This window comes from Clinocottus analis, unplaced genomic scaffold (assembly GCF_023055335.1).
Source record: "Clinocottus analis isolate CAN_PGR_092001 unplaced genomic scaffold, fCliAna1.0.p SCAF_34, whole genome shotgun sequence".
In the NCBI taxonomy this organism is placed as follows: domain Eukaryota; kingdom Metazoa; phylum Chordata; class Actinopteri; order Perciformes; family Cottidae; genus Clinocottus; species Clinocottus analis.
Window position 1 is genome coordinate 229,723 of NW_027176087.1, and position 16,522 is coordinate 246,244.

Here is a 16,522-nt window from a genome sequence, read left to right on the forward strand (position 1 = left end):
TTCTCCACTTAAAGACATGAATAGCAAACAGTGTGGGAAGCATCCAAGGGGAGGTAATTCTTCACAATGAATCCATTCAGCTCGGTGGCCAATGCTGCTCCGTCACCTTAGAGGCTTCTTTCATGTAGCTCCAGCTCAATGGGTTGGAACAGGACCACCAATCATCATCAACGACATTTGACCCAGACTGGAACCCAGCTGGAGATCCTCCACCACTTATAAAACCATGTTGTACTAAAAGAAGGAAGTAGTAAACAAAGAACTGTGTACTCTTAGTAAATATGAAAATGTGTATACCAAGACAGGAAATAGAAATAGCAATATAATATAATTGTATCACTTTATGACATCATTCACCTGTTCACACGCTGATGGGAGGAGCTAACATTCACACTCTGATGGGAGGAGCTAACATTTACACTCTGATGGGAGGAGCTAACATTCACACTCTGATGGGAGGAGCTTACATTTACACGCTGATGGGAGGAGCTAACATTTACACGCTGATGGGAGGAGCTTACATTCACACACTGATGGGAGGAGCTAACATTCACACTCTGATGGGAGGAGCTTACATTCACACACTGATGGGAGGAGCTAACATTTACACGATGATGGGAGGAGCTAACATTTAAACTCTGTTGGTAGGAGCTTACATTCACACGCTGATGGGAGGAGCTTACATTTACACACTGATGGGAGAAGCTTGCATTTACACTTTGATGGGAGGAGCTAACATTCAGACACTGATGGGAGGAGCTAACAGTCACACGCTGATGGGAGGAGCTTACATTCACACGCTGATGGGAGGAGCTTACATTCACACGCTGATGGGAGGAGCTAACAGTCACACTCTGATGGGAGGAGCTAACATTCACACGCTGATGGGAGGAGCTTACATGTACACGCTGATGGGAGAAGCTAACATTTACACACTGATGGGAGGAGCTTACATTCACACACTGATGGGAGGAGCTAACATTCACACACTGATGGGAGGAGCTTACATTCACACACTGATGGGAGGAGCTAACATTCACATGCTGATGGGAGGAGCTGACATTCACACTGTGATGGGAGGAGCTAACATTTACACGCTGATGGGAGGAGCTGACATTCACACTGTGATGGGAGGAGCTAACATTTACACGCTGATGGGAGGAGCTTACATTTACACGCTGATGGGAGAAGCTAACATTTACACACTGATGGGAGGAGCTTACATTCACACACTGATGGGAGGAGCTAACAGTCACACACTGATGGGAGGAGCTTAAATTCACACTCTGATGGGAGGAGCTAACATTCACACTCTGATGGGAGGAGCTGACATTCACACTCTGATGGGAGGAGCTAACATTTACACGCTGATGGGAGGAGCTGACATTCACACTGTGATGGGAGGAGCTTACATTCACACGCTGATGGGAGGAGCTTACATTCACACACTGATGGGAGGAGCTAACATTTACACGCTGATGGGAGGAGCTTACATTTACACTTTGATGGGAGGAGCTAACATTCACACTCTGATGGGAGGAGCTAACATTCACATGCTGATGGGAGGAGCTAACATTCACACGCTGATGGGAGGAGCTAACATTCACACTCTGATGGGAGGAGCTAACATTCACACTCTGATGGGAGGAGCTAACATTCACACTGTGATGGGAGGAGCTAACATTCACACGCTGATGGGAGGAGCTAACATTCACAATAATATTGAAGGACACATCAACATGGGCTAGCAGAGAAACACAAAGAAACAACTGAATTACTCACTACTCAGATCAAACAATCACTACCTATATGATCAGATCTCATGAGTAGGGCTGCAACAACCAATCGATAAAATTGATAAAAATTGATTATTAAAAGTTGGCAACGAATTTCATTATCGATTCGTTGTGTCGCGCGATTGTTACGCCGCTCAATAAGTCACGGAGAAGTTTGAGTATTGAACAAAACAGTTGAGCGCAGCAGACAGAAGGTTAGGGTGCAGCCCGTTGTTTCCTCTCTATGTCGCTGCATAGTCGCGTTGCGTGTACAATAACTTAGCAGCTAGGCTAACCGTTGTCGTTAGCTCGCTAGCTAGTCCTTCATTCCCCGTGTTTGCGCTGTTGGGTTAGATAACGTCTTCATTTTAAAATACCGCTTCAAGAGAAGCAACGAGTAAACATCTCCTCTGAGGTCAGAACACAGACCTGCGTTCAACAGTCTGATATAATGAGGCTTCATGCAGAGGAAGTGCTGCTGGGATTTGTAGTTCCATATCTAATGAACAACCTTTGTTTAGGTAAAGTGCAGTCTGTAAGTTATCTGTTGAGTGTGTGTGTGTGTGTGTGTCTGTGAGTGTAAGTTCTGACGTTTAAACAAATCCTGTTAAGTTTTCTGATTTGTATTTCTTTATTTTTTATAAATTCTTGCACTGTCAGTTCTGTTTTTGGAATAAAAGGTTGCAAATTAATGCTTTAAAATAAAAAATTTTTTATCCTATTAATTGAATAATCGAAAAAATAATCGACCGAATAATCGATTATTAAAATAATCGTTAGTTGCAGCCTTACTTATGAGTGGAAACAGTGGTTCATTTCTTTGAACCTTCTCACATTGTCAGAGACCTGAAACTGCAGCTCGTTTTACATGTTTTTATTTGAAATGCTTCACATGGGACTAAAGCCTCGGTCTCCTGTGTGAATGTCCAGAGTGTGGCCCATGTACGCTCCCTACACATGATCTCGTTCTAAATTAAGTATATTTAACTTAGCTCGGTGTAAATACCCAAATAGTTGCGCTGTGACTATCCTCACCCGTTTATATTTCTACCTATCTGTAAATAAACAATGGTAAGCTAACCGGGAATATTAGTGTCGTGTTAGCAAACGTACATGCCAAAAGGATGAAATACATTTGTCTGTTATTCATAGTCCAAATAAGTGATTGCAAATTACACATAAGAAACTATCACCCAGTGCAGCTCTCTCTTCGTCCAATCCGGACGTTCGGTCTCTGGCGTCTTCCGTCAATATCTTGGAGGTGAAGTCTGGAAGTTCCCGTGCTTATCAAACGCATCAGAATGTTTGAAAGAATGCTGGCTGAGTCTAAAACCATTTCCCACCGGGCTGGCAGGAAGCACAGCGGGTCAAGAGCCGGCCAGCGAGGGTTTCCTTTTCTGCATGATCCGCCGAGACCTGGAAAACAACAGGGGTCCGGTCTCCATTGTGGGCCCTGCAGGCCTGACAGAGAGGGGTCATCTAGGGGAGATATGTACGAAAACAATCGGCTAAAAATATAAAACACCCTGATTATACTTATCTTGCTATGAGGAAGTTGGTGGATAACAAGAAGCAGTTTCTGCTTCGCGTCAGCGGCAGGCTTGTAATGTGTGAAGGCAGCAGCGGTCCGTGGTGGTGGCCAGCTGGGATGGCAGCAAAAAAAAGTGTCACAGACCGACAAACTCGTACAGTCCTGTGGGCCACACGGCTCACCAGGAGCACACGGGCCGATGAAGCTGCGCTTCACGCGACGCCCCTCACTTTCACTTCCACCGGGTTTCAGACCCTCGGACTCGAGGCTGATTGATACTCAGAGACGCAAGACACGCACGGCCCACCTCGCGTGGTCAAATCGTTGTGCTTCACCCCAAATTCCTGACTATCCGTCAAAGCAACGCAAGCCCACAAGGCTGTGATTGGTCCACTAACCACGTCCTTTCTGAGTCTCTCATGTCCGGTTTCACAGCATAATACCTCTGTTTTTAAAAGCCACAGCAGAAACAGGAACAATGGATCCTGTTGAAGAACGTTTGGCTGAAGAGGTCCACAAATATGAGCATTTATAAAACCATCTGACGAGTATCAGGACACAAAGATGGAGGTGAACTCCTGGAGGGAGATATCGTGAACGTCGGTGTGCAGGTCCACTCTAAACGCTCGTTGCTCCACCTGCTGGTCTGGAGTCTGGAAAACACAGGAACTATAAACCAACACGAGTCCGTCAGTGCAACTGCGTGGCCAGACACAGTTGCAGTTGAGCTCCATCTCTCTGAGCTCCATCTCTTCAGTCGTCACCTCAGACTCTACAGATCTGAGTTTCTGCCTGTGGGACGGGAGAAGATGGAATAATAATATTAATAATTATGATAATGTTGATGTGTAATGTTGATATATGATATTGATGTATAATATGAATGTAGAATAATGATATATAATATTGATGTATAACACCATGGATCATGTTATCTGGATCGTGGTCCGTGTCTACCACTGATATGAATCATTTCTGTCATGTTCATGTAATGAGCTGTAACTCTGTTATTGATCATTCTGGTCACATGACATCTGTTGCTTCTGTCCATCCAGCAGAGGATCCTCCTCTGTTGCTCTATGAAGCTTCTTCCTTCATAGAGCAACAGAGGATCCTCTGTTGCTCTATGAAGCTTCTTCCTTCATAGAGCAACAGAGGATCCTCCTCTGTTGCTCTATGAAGCTTCTTCCTTCATAGAGCCTAAACGAGAGATAATAAACCCTTCTTTGAAAGGGTTTATTGTCTTTATTTGGGGAGTTGTTCCTGGTCTGATGTGAGGTCCTGGGACAGGATGTCATGTGTACAGATTGTAAAGCCCTCAGAGGAGAATCTTGTATTTGTGATTTTGGGCTGTACAAAATAAACTGAATTGAATTAATACTGATGTATAATGATGATACATAATATTGATATGTAATATTGTTGTGTGTTTAAGCCTCATAGCTGAATTGAGGCTTCTGACATTCCACAAGTGTTCGCCCTGATGGGCGGGGGAGGGTCCGGTGTGTGTGTGTGTGTGTGTGGGAGGGGGGGGGGGGGCTCTGGAGTGGACGTGGGAGGGTCCGGTGTGTGTGTGTGTGTGTGGGGGAGGGGGGGGGGGGCTCTGGAGTGGACGTGGGAGGGTCCGGTGTGTGGGGGAGGCTCTGGGGGAAGGGGGGCCTCTCTATCCGACCCGGGAGGCTCGCTGCTCCGGCTCCTCACTCCCTCGTCCCCGCGCGTCATGGTGGAGCGGAGGATGAACTCCTTCTTGAAGTGGGCGCTGGTCCTCTTCGTCCTCGCCTCCATCATCCTGAACGTCGTGCTGGTCGGGCTCCGCTCCGGCAGGGCCCCCAAATGCTCCGCGCGGCGCGTGCACCCGCTGAGGCGCGAACATGACGAGCGCAGCCGGGCGTTCGCAGACCTGACCCGGGACGAGTACCTGCAGGTCCAGCAGTACCTGGTCTGGCAGAAGGACTTGGACATTTCTACCAACCAGATCACCAAGCCCGCGGACAACTTCCTGTTCCTCATAGACCTGTCCGTGCCCAAGAAAGCGGACGCGCTGGCTTACTTGGACCAGAACGGCCCAAGCCCGGTCCGGGAGGCCACGGCGGTGGTCTTCCACGGCAAGCTCGGCTACGTGAAGGAGTACGTGGTGGGACCTCTCCCCAACCCGACCTACCACCGAGATGTCACCCAGGAGCGGTACCGGACCCAGCTGCCCATCACGGCCCGCACGGTCACCATCGGGGAGTACAAGCTGCTCTTCTCCTTCCTGGAGGAGGTCTACTCCGGGCTGAAGACCCTGATGAAGGAGAGCTTCGACGCGGGTCCGGACAAGCCGCTGAACGTGTTCGAGCAGATGCCCCGCGGGGTCCAGTCCGGGGACAGGAAGACCTGGATCTCGTTCTTCAGGGACGTGGCCGGCATGTACATCCACCCGGTGGGCTTTGAGGTGCTGGTGGACCACCAGAGCCTCAACGCGTCCGCCTGGACGCTGGAGCGGCTCCTCTACAACGGCCAGTACTTCAGCAGCGTGGAGCAGCTGCGGCGGGAGTACGACGCGGGCTCCGTGGAGAAGATCGTGTACAAGCAGACCCCGGGGCACGGGTCCCTGAAGCCCCGCAGCCGGCCGCTGCAGATCGGCCCGCAGCTCTACGAGGCCGAGGGGAAGCGCTACAGCATCAGCCACAACCACGTCGTGTACCTGGACTGGAGCTTCGCCTTCGGGCTCAGCTCGCTCACGGGCATGCGCGTGTTCGACGTGCGCTTCCACGGGGAGCGGATCCTGTACGAGCTGAGCGTGCAGGAGGCCATGTCCGTGTACGGGTCCGTGACGCCCGGGATGATCCTGACCAAGTTCCTGGACTCCAGCATCGGGATCGGGCGCTTTGCGCACGAGCTGGTCCGCGGGGTGGACTGTCCCTACGGGGCCACCTACCTGGACACGTACCGCTACATCGACGTCCCGGGCCCGGTCCGCTTCCGGAACTCCATCTGCCTGTTCGAGCTGAACACCGGGCAGCCCCTCAGGAGGCACTTCTCGGACTTCTACCACCACAGCTACGGGGGCCTGGTGAACAGCGCGCTGGTGCTCCGGACCATCACGGCCATCGGGAACTACGACTACATGTGGGACTTCATCTTCTACCAGAGCGGCTCCGTGGAGGCCAAGGTGCACGCCACCGGCTACATCGCCTCCTCCTTCCTGCAGGCCGGCGGCCGCAGGACCGGGACCCAGGTGGCCGAGCACGTGCTGGGGAACCTGCACACGCACTTCATCCACTTCAAGGTGGACCTGGACGTGCTGGGTGAGGGCCGTGGCTGATGCGCATGCTCATAACGCTTTATCGTAGGCAAGCAATCATAACTATTCACAATAGCCACAACACATATCACAAAGCCTTCTTCACGCTCATGCCGTCCACCAGCACGTCATCTGGTCACATGGTTGGTCACAGAGCACAGCCTACAATATTATTGTGTATAATATATGTATGATGCATTCAAACATGTGCTTCATTGGATCCTTCAACATGTCTATTAATAACTACACATATCAATAGCATTTAGTTCAAAGAATGAATATGGCTCATTCTCCATGATTATGTCTTATTTACAGTATATGAAAAACACAACACGTGTTGTCTCTGCTTCCTTGTTTATAGGTTATATAATGGAAGATTTTCTCAGTTGATCTGCTGAGGAGTTATGGAATCTCTGAATCAAAACTGTCTTTCATCCGTTTATTCTTGCAAGAAGGCAAAGTCTGCAAACCCAAAGCAGTCTGCGACACACAACTCAATGAACCAACAGTCTCCTTCATGCATGAGGAGGTTCACACCTTCAAACCACGCGGGACTAAACACTGGACCCGCCCATCCTAGACCTGCTTCCTACATATGAGGAGCATTTCAATCAGTTTAGACTCCATCTTCACGTAACGTTACAATACTATATGTTACCATTACATGTATTATTATCCAATGTATTATAATCTCAGTTATTGTCATCCAGTATAATCGGAGTATGATCAGCTGCATTGGGCCTCCAGCAGATAGAATAGAGCCCGCCTCCTGAGTGACTGACAGGTTGCTTGCATTTCATTTCAGCATGACATCACTGCCATGTGATCTGACGGTGACTTTTCATTTTCACATTAGAATTGATTCCACTGTTGTCGACTATAACGCGGGTTCGTCTCCCAACAGACGCGTTGAAAGAGGTCGCTGCTCCTGGAAAACTAACCTGTTGACCCGATGAATAAGAACACAGAGAGGTGATGTACATGTACAGCCTCATGTCATGTACATGTACATCATATGATGTACATGTACATGACATGATGCTGTACATGTACATCATATGATGTACATGTACATCATATGATGTACATGTACAGCATCATGTCATGTACATGATGCTGTACATGTACATCATATGATGTACATGTACAGCCTCATGTGACGTGTACAGCATCATGTACAGCCTCATGTCATGTACATGTACATCATATGATGTACATGTACAGCCTCATGTGACGTGTACAGCATCATGTACAGCCTCATGTCATGTACATGTACATCATATGATGTACATGTACAGCCTCATGTGACGTGTACATGATGCTGTACATGTACATCATATGATGTACATGTACATCATATGATGTACATGTACAGCATCATGTGACGTGTACAGCATCATGTACAGCCTCATGTCATGTACATGTACATCATATGATGTACATGTACAGCCTCATGTCATGTACATGATGCTGTACATGTACATCATATGATGTACATGTACATCATATGATGTACATGTACAGCATCATGTGACGTGTACAGCATCATGTACAGCCTCATGTCATGTACATGTACATGACATGAGGCTGTACATGTACATCATATGATGTACATGTACAGCCTCATGTACAGCATCATGTGACGTGTACAGCATCATGTGACGTGTACAGCATCATGTGACGTGTACAGCATCATGTGACGTGTTACTTCCTGGTCTCCTGCAGGAGAGAAGAACTTCTTCCAGACGAAGGACATGGAGTACGTCAACGTGTCGCTGCCCTGGATGCCCCGGCGCTACGCCATGGTGCCCCAGCTGGTGGAGCAGCAGCTGGCCACAGAGCAGGTCCTTCCTCTCCTTCCTCTCCACTTCCTCCACAGCCGTTTGCATTAGCTGGCAGTTCATTAGGAGCACAGGGGCCGCTGGAGGTCCTGGACCGCCTTCAGCGACCGTGTGGCGGCAGCATGAGCGAAGTCTCACATGGTTTCTGTTACGAGCGTCTCTGCTCCGGGAAGCGATGGGTTTACTCCCCAGTGCTGCTGAGCCAAGCCGCAGAATCCACGAGTGTTTCCTTCTTGGAATGCTGGTGTTATTATTCACAGACGTGAAAACACCAGAATGAGACATTCATCACAATGATTGATAGCGATGTCATCACTATTCATATTTATGCAACCAATGTGTTCATAAATAAATAGTCTAGATTTTTAAGGACAGCATTAGGTTTCCAGGACTTTAATGATGAGAGTCCGCCTGGTGCTTTTCATCTTCTTCATCAATAAATATGTCAAGAAATGTCCTTTTGGCAAATTGACTTTGCTTTTTTTCAGGACAAATTTAACTTTCAAAATCTGGCAAGTATTAGTCATAATGATGTGTTATAAAGGCTTGAAACAGTGTACAACGAAAAAGTAAAGAAATGTATTTGAATTCTCATCATATTTCTCTTCTAAACAACCGTCACATCTCCTCTCACGGTGTCGCCAGCGTCCAGTGTGTTCATGTCCAGCTGGAGGCAGAACACATGACTGCAGTCCTCTGACATGAAGCTTCCTCCCAGAATGCATCCTGTCCGCTCTTTCCCGCTGTCCTGTGTGTGGGGACAGGAAGGAGGCCTCTCGTGGGGGGACAGGAAGGAGGCCTCTCATGGGGGGACAGGGAGGAGGCCTCTCGTGGGGTCTACGTGGGCCAGCAAGAGGCTGAACCCTCAGAAACTGAACCAGCACGAATGTTTACAACCACAACTCATTCTGTACAAAGAAAACACCGAGAGCCAGCGAAGTCTGTACCCTGCTCTCCACTTCTCCTCCTCTCCTCCCCTCCTCCTCCCTTTCTCCACTCTTCCTCTCCTCCACCCCTCCTCTCCTGAAGACGCAGATGTTCACCACAACTTATCACTGGAACGTACAGCTGCTCACAGGAAGCAGCGTGAACAGTCCGTTTCCTCAGGTCACGTGACCTGACGTCCGTTTCCTCAGGTCACGTGACCCGTACGGCATCAATGCTGACTTTGAGGGTTCATGAAGTGTCCTCAGACCCTCCACAGAGCCCTCAGGCCCTCCACAGAGCCCTCAGGCCCTCCACAGAGCCCTCAGGCCCTCCACAGAGCCCTCAGGCCCTCCACAGAGCCCTCAGGCCCTCCACAGAGCCCCCAGACCCTCCACAGAGCCCTCAGACCCTCCACAGAGCCCCCAGGCCCTCCACAGAGCCCCCAGGCCCTCCACAGAGCCCTCAGGCCCTCCACAGAGCCCTCAGGCCCTCCACAGAGCCCCCAGACCCTCCACAGAGCCCTCAGGCCCTCCACAGAGCCCTCAGGCCCTCCACAGAGCCCTCAGGCCCTCCACAGAGCCCTCAGACCCTCCACAGAGCCCTCAGGCCCTCCACCATGTGACATCGGGACAGAACTAAACCCTCACAGACGTCAGAGCCTCAGAGTCCGTGAGTCTGTGGGGGATGATTGGGATCGGGCCTCTCTCTCTCCTCGCTGACAGACAGCTGATGGACACCCCACACACACCACTGCTATGCCCACATGGCCCCGCCTCTTCTCACTAATTATTATCAACGCAGTCTTGGTCGGGCGCAGTTTTCTAATGAACTTTACATAAGTGTGACCCTCGTTGGACCTCACCGACACCGTCAGGATCCAGGAGACAATGTCCTGGTGGTCGAGTCAAACACTGACTTAAGTTGGTGCGACTGCTTCTGTTTCCTTGTTTTGTTAATATCGCTGGATATCAGGCAGCTCAAGCCTTACATACAACTTATCAAATAGCCCGTCCATGACGTATTCCTGGCAACCCGTGATATACTCACATGTACTGTTCATTGAAATTACAATTTCCTCGTCCACCAGTGTTGCAGCCAGAAAAGTACCTCTTGAATCTTGACTGAGGGTCTACTGTCTGCTGCGACACCCCACAGGAAGCAGCCCTGCGCTTTGACTCCAAGACTCCTCGCTACCTCCACATCGCCAGCAACAAGACCAACCGCTGGGGCCACCAGCGCTCCTACAGGCTGCAGGTGTTCAGCTTCGCCGGGGACCACCTCCCGGAGAGCCAGCCCGAGGAGAGGGCCATGTCCTGGGCCAGGTGAGGCGGGCAGCCGACATCAACTCGCTGATAGTGAATGATTGTGAGCTCTTCTTTTGCCTTGATTATGAAACCTTGTGTGAGACAAGATAGAGATGGAAAAGTAATAGGGCTGGACAAAGTTGGAAAGAAAACCAACTGATTAATCACATGATTTTTCTTCGATAAATCTCATTATGCACCAAATTCAATAATAAAGTTAAGAAATATTAACAGCACTCTGGAGCAACAGCAAGTTAACATACATATACAGTTTATAAATCTTTTTTATTTATTATGAACAGGTACTGTTCAGTAGTAAGGGTCCCTGTGAGGGACAAACCACTCCTTCTTTGGTCCATGTTCAGTAGTAAGGGTCCCTGTGAGGGACAAACCACTCCTTCTTTGGTCCATGTTCAGTAGTAAGGGTCCCTGTGAGGGACAAACCACTCCTTCTTTGGTCCATGTTCAGTAGTAAGGGTCCCTGTGAGGGACAAACCACTCCTTCTTTGGTCCATGTTCAGTAGTAAGGGTCCCTGTGAGGGACAAACCACTCCTTCTTTGGTCCATGTTCAGTAGTAAGGGTCCCTGTGAGGGACAAACCACTCCTTCTTTGGTCCATGTTCAGTAGTAAGGGTCCCTGTGAGGGACAAACCACTCCTTCTTTGGTCCATGTTCAATAGTAAGGGTCCCTGTGAGGGACAAACCACTCCTTCTTTGGTCCATGTTCAGTAGTAAGGGTCCCTGTGAGGGACAAACCACTCCTTCTTTGGTCCATGTTAAGTAGTAAGGGTCCCTGTGAAGGACAAACCACTCCTTCTTTGGTCCATGTTCAGTAGTAAGGGTCCCTGTGAGGGACAAACCACTCCTTCTTTGGTCCATGTTCAATAGTAAGGGTCCCTGTGAGGGACAAACCACTCCTTCTTTGGTCCATGTTCAGTAGTAAGGGTCCCTGTGAGGGACAAACCACTCCTTCTTTGGTCCATGTTCAGTAGTAAGGGTCCCTGTGAGGGACAAACCACTCCTTCTTTGGTCCATGTTCAATAGTAAGGGTCCCTGTGAGGGACAAACCACTCCTTCTTTGGTCCATGTTCAGTAGTAAGGGTCCCTGTGAGGGACAAACCACTCCTTCTTTGGTCCATGTTCAGTAGTAAGGGTCCCTGTGAGGGACAAACCACTCCTTCTTTGGTCCATGTTCAGTAGTAAGGGTCCCTGTGAGGGACAAACCACTCCTTCTTTGGTCCATGTTCAGTAGTAAGGGTCCCTGTGAGGGACAAACCACTACTTCTTTGGTCCATGTTCAGTAGTAAGGGTCCCTGTGAGGGACAAACCACTCCTTCTTTGGTCCATGTTCAGTAGTAAGGGTCCCTGTGAGGGACAAACCACTCCTTCTTTGGTCCATGTTCAGTAGTAAGGGTCCCTGTGAGGGACAAACCACTCCTTCTTTGGTCCATGTTCAGTAGTAAGGGTCCCTGTGAGGGACAAACCACTCCTTCTTTGGTCCATGTTCAGTAGTAAGGGTCCCTGTGAGGGACAAACCACTACTTCTTTGGTCCATGTTCAGTCTGTTTCTTACCTTAAAGATGTTAAAGACCAGCAGTTGTTTCACTTTATACAAAAGCAATAAGTGTTTTTCATGGTTTCGGTTCAGTGTTTCTTCCTCGTTGGTAAAAGTCTGTGTTGTCTTGAACCAGTGACCTGACGTCTGGTTGAAGAGGTGGAGGTGTGAAGGACAGCTGACAGGTATCAGCAGCAGCTTTGAGCCTTAATGTTCAGTCCAGACGCTGAGCTGCAGCTGGAGGCTGCTGGTAGACTGAGCGCCTGAGAAGCTTCGAGAGGCGACTCAGCGACTCGCTGAGGACAGAAACTACAGAACAATACGAGTTTTCACGTCAGGGTCATTTATACTCTGGTTTTACGCAGAGACACAAGCACGCAAAACACGCAGAGGCCCCTTTTTATCCATCTCGCATGCGTCACCCACAATGTCTGACTATCCGTCAAAGCTACACGAGCCGTTCTCAGCAGCAAGGCTGTGATTGGTCCGCTAACCACGTCCTTTCTGAGTCTCTCATGTCCGGTTTCACAGCATCATACCTCTGTTTTTAAAAGCCACAGCAGAAACAGGAACAATGGATCCTGTTGAAGAACGTTTGGCTGAAGAGGTCCACAAATATGAGCATTTATAAAACCATCTGACGGAGTATCAGGACACAAAGATGGAGGTGAACTCCTGGAGGGAGATATCGTGAACGTCGGTGTGCAGGTCCACTCTAAACGCTCGTTGCTCCACCTGCTGGTCTGGAGTATGAAAAACACACAGGAACTATAAACCAACACGAGTCCGTCAATGCAACTGCGTGGCCAGACACAGTTGCAGTTGAAAGAGTGTATATCACCCTTTCGGCAAATCGTCCGGCGAGGCTACAGAAGCGGGAGCGAGCACCTACATTAATCGCCTTCAAAGTAAAGGCCGAAAATAAAATAGAATAAAAAATGCACTTAACGCATGATCAAATAATTAACGGCATTAATCGATTAAAAAGTTAACGCGATAATGACGCGTTAACTTGCCCAGCCCTACAAAATAAAGACACCGAATTCATTTTGAAATTTCAAAATGAATCATTTTTGGACTATTTTCAGTTGCTTTCATACACTGTCACTGAGCCACATTAGACCAAACGTGACAAAGTCATCTTACCTCTATGCAGACGACATACTGGTGTATGCAACCCTACAACCTGTCGGTCATATCAATCGGTCATAGGTCCAGGGTCCGGATAAAACGGCGTCTGGGTCCGGATCCAGACCGCGGTCCACCTCTTAGTGACCCGTGCTCTACATCTTGGGAAATGAAAGGAATGTAAATGTTTTCTGTCCTGTGAATACCGCTAGTGGCCAGCAAGAAGGACATAGTCCATGTTCTGTCCATAAGGGACGATTGAGCACGCTCTGTACATACTGGGAGTATTTTTGTGGCGTGAGTGGGGTTGTGCTCCAGAAGGTATGGTGTGGAGACTTTCATGCTCCTATGAGACTCAATGCAGCCTTAGGTCATCGAGCCTGGTTCTGCTGGCCACCCAAAGCATCTCTTTGGTTTGTCTCCAGGTATAAGGTTGCCATTACCAAGCATAAGGACTCAGAGCAGACCAGCAGCAGCCTGTACAATCAAAACAACATCTGGTCTCCAGCGGTGGACTTCAGCAAGTACATTGAAGACAACGAAAGCATCGAAGACGAGGTTTGTTGAGATAGAACCTCCGTGTGAGAACACAAACACACATTTGTATTCAAACTGAGATGACTTGGCTGAAGCAGTTGGCATGACGTGTTTGATAATGTACCCGCAGGACCTGGTCGCCTGGGTGACCACCGGCTTCCTCCACATCCCCCACGCCGAGGACATCCCCAACACGGTGACCGTGGGCAACGGGGGCGGGGTCCTGCTGCGGCCCCACAACTACTTCGACGAGGACCCGTCCATCCGCTCTGCCGACTCGGTGTACATGGTCCCGGGCAGCGAGGACAGCTGTGACAACAACAGGATGGCCTGCCTTGCTCAAGAGGCCTGCAGCCCCGTGCTCCAGCCCTTCAGCTACCACGGCTTCGAAGGGGTCTTGAAGTTTGAGGACTGATTGTTGGGCACGATGCGGCGGTCGCCCCAATCCACTCAGATATGCTTGGGTTTATTTTTGCATCTGTCAGGACACGTGAGTCAGCGTTGACGTGTTTCCAGACGCAACGCGCGCCTCTTTGTTTGAGTGGTTACATGTGTGAGAGAAAGGAAATGAGAGAAGGACTTTTCTATGTTTTTGAAAATGCTTTGTTTCTGAAAGTGTGACGAGAAGATCATATTTGTGTTAAATCCTGAGCTGGAGTCATGTCTGGGTTAGCCTAGCTTAGCACAAAGACTGAAAGCAGAGGGAAGCAGCTAGCCTGGCTCTTTGTAAAGTGAACTTCAAACATCTTTAAAACTCACTATTTAACCCTCTGTATCTCCGTAGTTTCTTCTGTACACAAACATACATGAAGAAACATACATTTTAGGTTCTTGGAGTTTTCTTCATGAACAGCCAGACACAGAGAGGTTTCCAAATGTCCACCAGACGATCTCTGCATTCGATGACTACACTTGTCTTTCATGAAAACGGGACAGTGTAAACACAACAAATTGTCAGTTTAGTATTTTCTGTTTATCTACCAGTTACACCAGCACTTCCACACACTGTGCTAATCAGACATGGTGTCGATGCTGGTACAGAGCTGCCACGTCCTCATTCCAGCTCCGTACTCTTATCAAGAAAGAAAATGAACGTGCTTAACAGGTTATACTGAAGAAAATAACCCCATCACTCCAAATAATGTACACTTTTATCAACTCATTTCAGCTTTCAAGGCGATTTCCTGTTTTCCAGGTAACTATTAGTGTTCAATCATGTCACGACAAATGTGTGAACATTTGCTACAACTTGTTACATAGCTTTATTTTTTACTTTGTCTAATACTTGGCTGACAACACAAAGTTTTAGTTCAAAGATTCACGTCCCCAGAGGATGAACCGTCGTGCTGTTTGAGCCCCAGACTTTTCCCGTTTATGACTAAATACCTCCATAACTGACGGGCTGCATGTCCCAGCTTCCCTGGTGTTGGTACAGCTGGAGACGCTTCATGTGCTTTTTGGAGCCAAAAACACAGGTTATCAGGAATAAGTGTTTTGTGAATACTCGTCCAATTCCCATCAGTTATGATTGTTAGCTGGGATTATTTGTAATTGTTTTCTCAAAACCATATACTTTCATCATAAGAAATGTGACTTAAAGTGTAGGAGGCTAAAGTCTAGTCATTCAATGATGTTTGCAATCATTTTTAACAGATTCAAAATGTACCCACATTAGCACTGGCAGCGACGTAATGCTTTGTTTTTCTGTCTGCGTTTCTGACTCATGAACCACGATGATATAAACTGTGAAATAAATATTAAACTGACAATGCAGCAGGAGAGAAACCAACTGTGTCGCGTTTCTTTACTACTTTCTGATGACAGAGAAACAATCAGGATCGGCTTCGGCGTAAGAACCCAAAATGTCAACAACAGGTTTGAACCAAGGACTCAGGAGGCAGGGGCCTTACCCTGAGGCTCCGGGGCCACCGTGACCCAAACCAGGCGCCCAAAATGGGTTCAGTTGTGGTGTCCCCTCTGGAGGCCTGCTGGGCCAGGGGGGGCTTGGCCAGAGGGAGACCCAGGAGTCCTCCTGGAGGGGGGATTGGCCAGAGGGAGACCCAGGAGTCCTCCTGGAGGGGGGCTTGGCCAGAGGGAGACCCAGGAGTCCTCCTGGAGGGGGGGATTGGCCAGAGGGAGACCCAGGAGTCCTCCTGGAGGGGGGATTGGCCAGAGGGAGACCCAGGAGTCCTCCTGGAGGGGGGGATTGGCCAGAGGGAGACCCAGGAGTCCTCCTGGAGGGGGGATTGGCCAGAGGGAGACCCAGGAGTCCTCCTGGAGGGGGGATTGGCCAGAGGGAGACCCAGGAGTCCTCCCGGTGGGCCGGTCAGCAAGGGCCCGGCACGGCAGTGGCTGATTTTTTTTTGTACGTAAAGACGCTTTGTCAAGCGAGTAAACTGACACCGTAGACGCGCCGCGGATATTCGCACCACGTTCGGTGTGAACACAGCGGCCCGGTGGCCGTATGATGGGCCCAGTAGTCAATACTGACGCTGCTATGAGCAGAAATATAATAAACATGTTTGGTAGAAGAGAGAGAGAGACGACGGTGACGACGACAAATACGCACTGCAGGACGGCTCCAGTCCGCCTGTCATTACATCTTACCCGGATGGGGGGGGGGGGGTCACAGTGACAC

At 49.1% G+C, this 16,522-nt stretch overlaps 1 protein-coding gene across 1 annotated transcript; it reads left to right on the forward strand.

Moving 5' to 3' along the window:
* The first annotated feature begins 5,023 nt into the window (after window positions 1–5,023).
* Window positions 5,024–15,669, forward strand: aoc2 (amine oxidase copper containing 2). The gene is made up of 5 exons (XM_068596145.1): window positions 5,024–6,596; window positions 8,318–8,436; window positions 10,516–10,682; window positions 13,773–13,905; window positions 14,015–15,669. Exons 1-5 carry the CDS (start codon window positions 5,027–5,029, stop codon window positions 14,297–14,299), a joined length of 2,274 nt encoding a protein of 757 aa, XP_068452246.1. The 5' UTR covers window positions 5,024–5,026; the 3' UTR covers window positions 14,300–15,669.
* The last annotated feature ends 853 nt before the right edge of the window (window positions 15,670–16,522 follow it).

Excerpts from the sequence above, each read along its gene's own strand:
- aoc2 (XM_068596145.1), top strand. The coding sequence starts at position 5,027 with ATGGTGGAGCGGAGGATGAACTCCTTCTTGAAGTGGGCGCTGGTCCTC. Across the intron at positions 8,437-10,515 it reads AGCAGCTGGCCACAGAGCAG|GAAGCAGCCCTGCGCTTTGA; the intron begins GTCCTTCCTCTC and ends GACACCCCACAG. Across the intron at positions 13,906-14,014 it reads ACGAAAGCATCGAAGACGAG|GACCTGGTCGCCTGGGTGAC; the intron begins GTTTGTTGAGAT and ends ATGTACCCGCAG.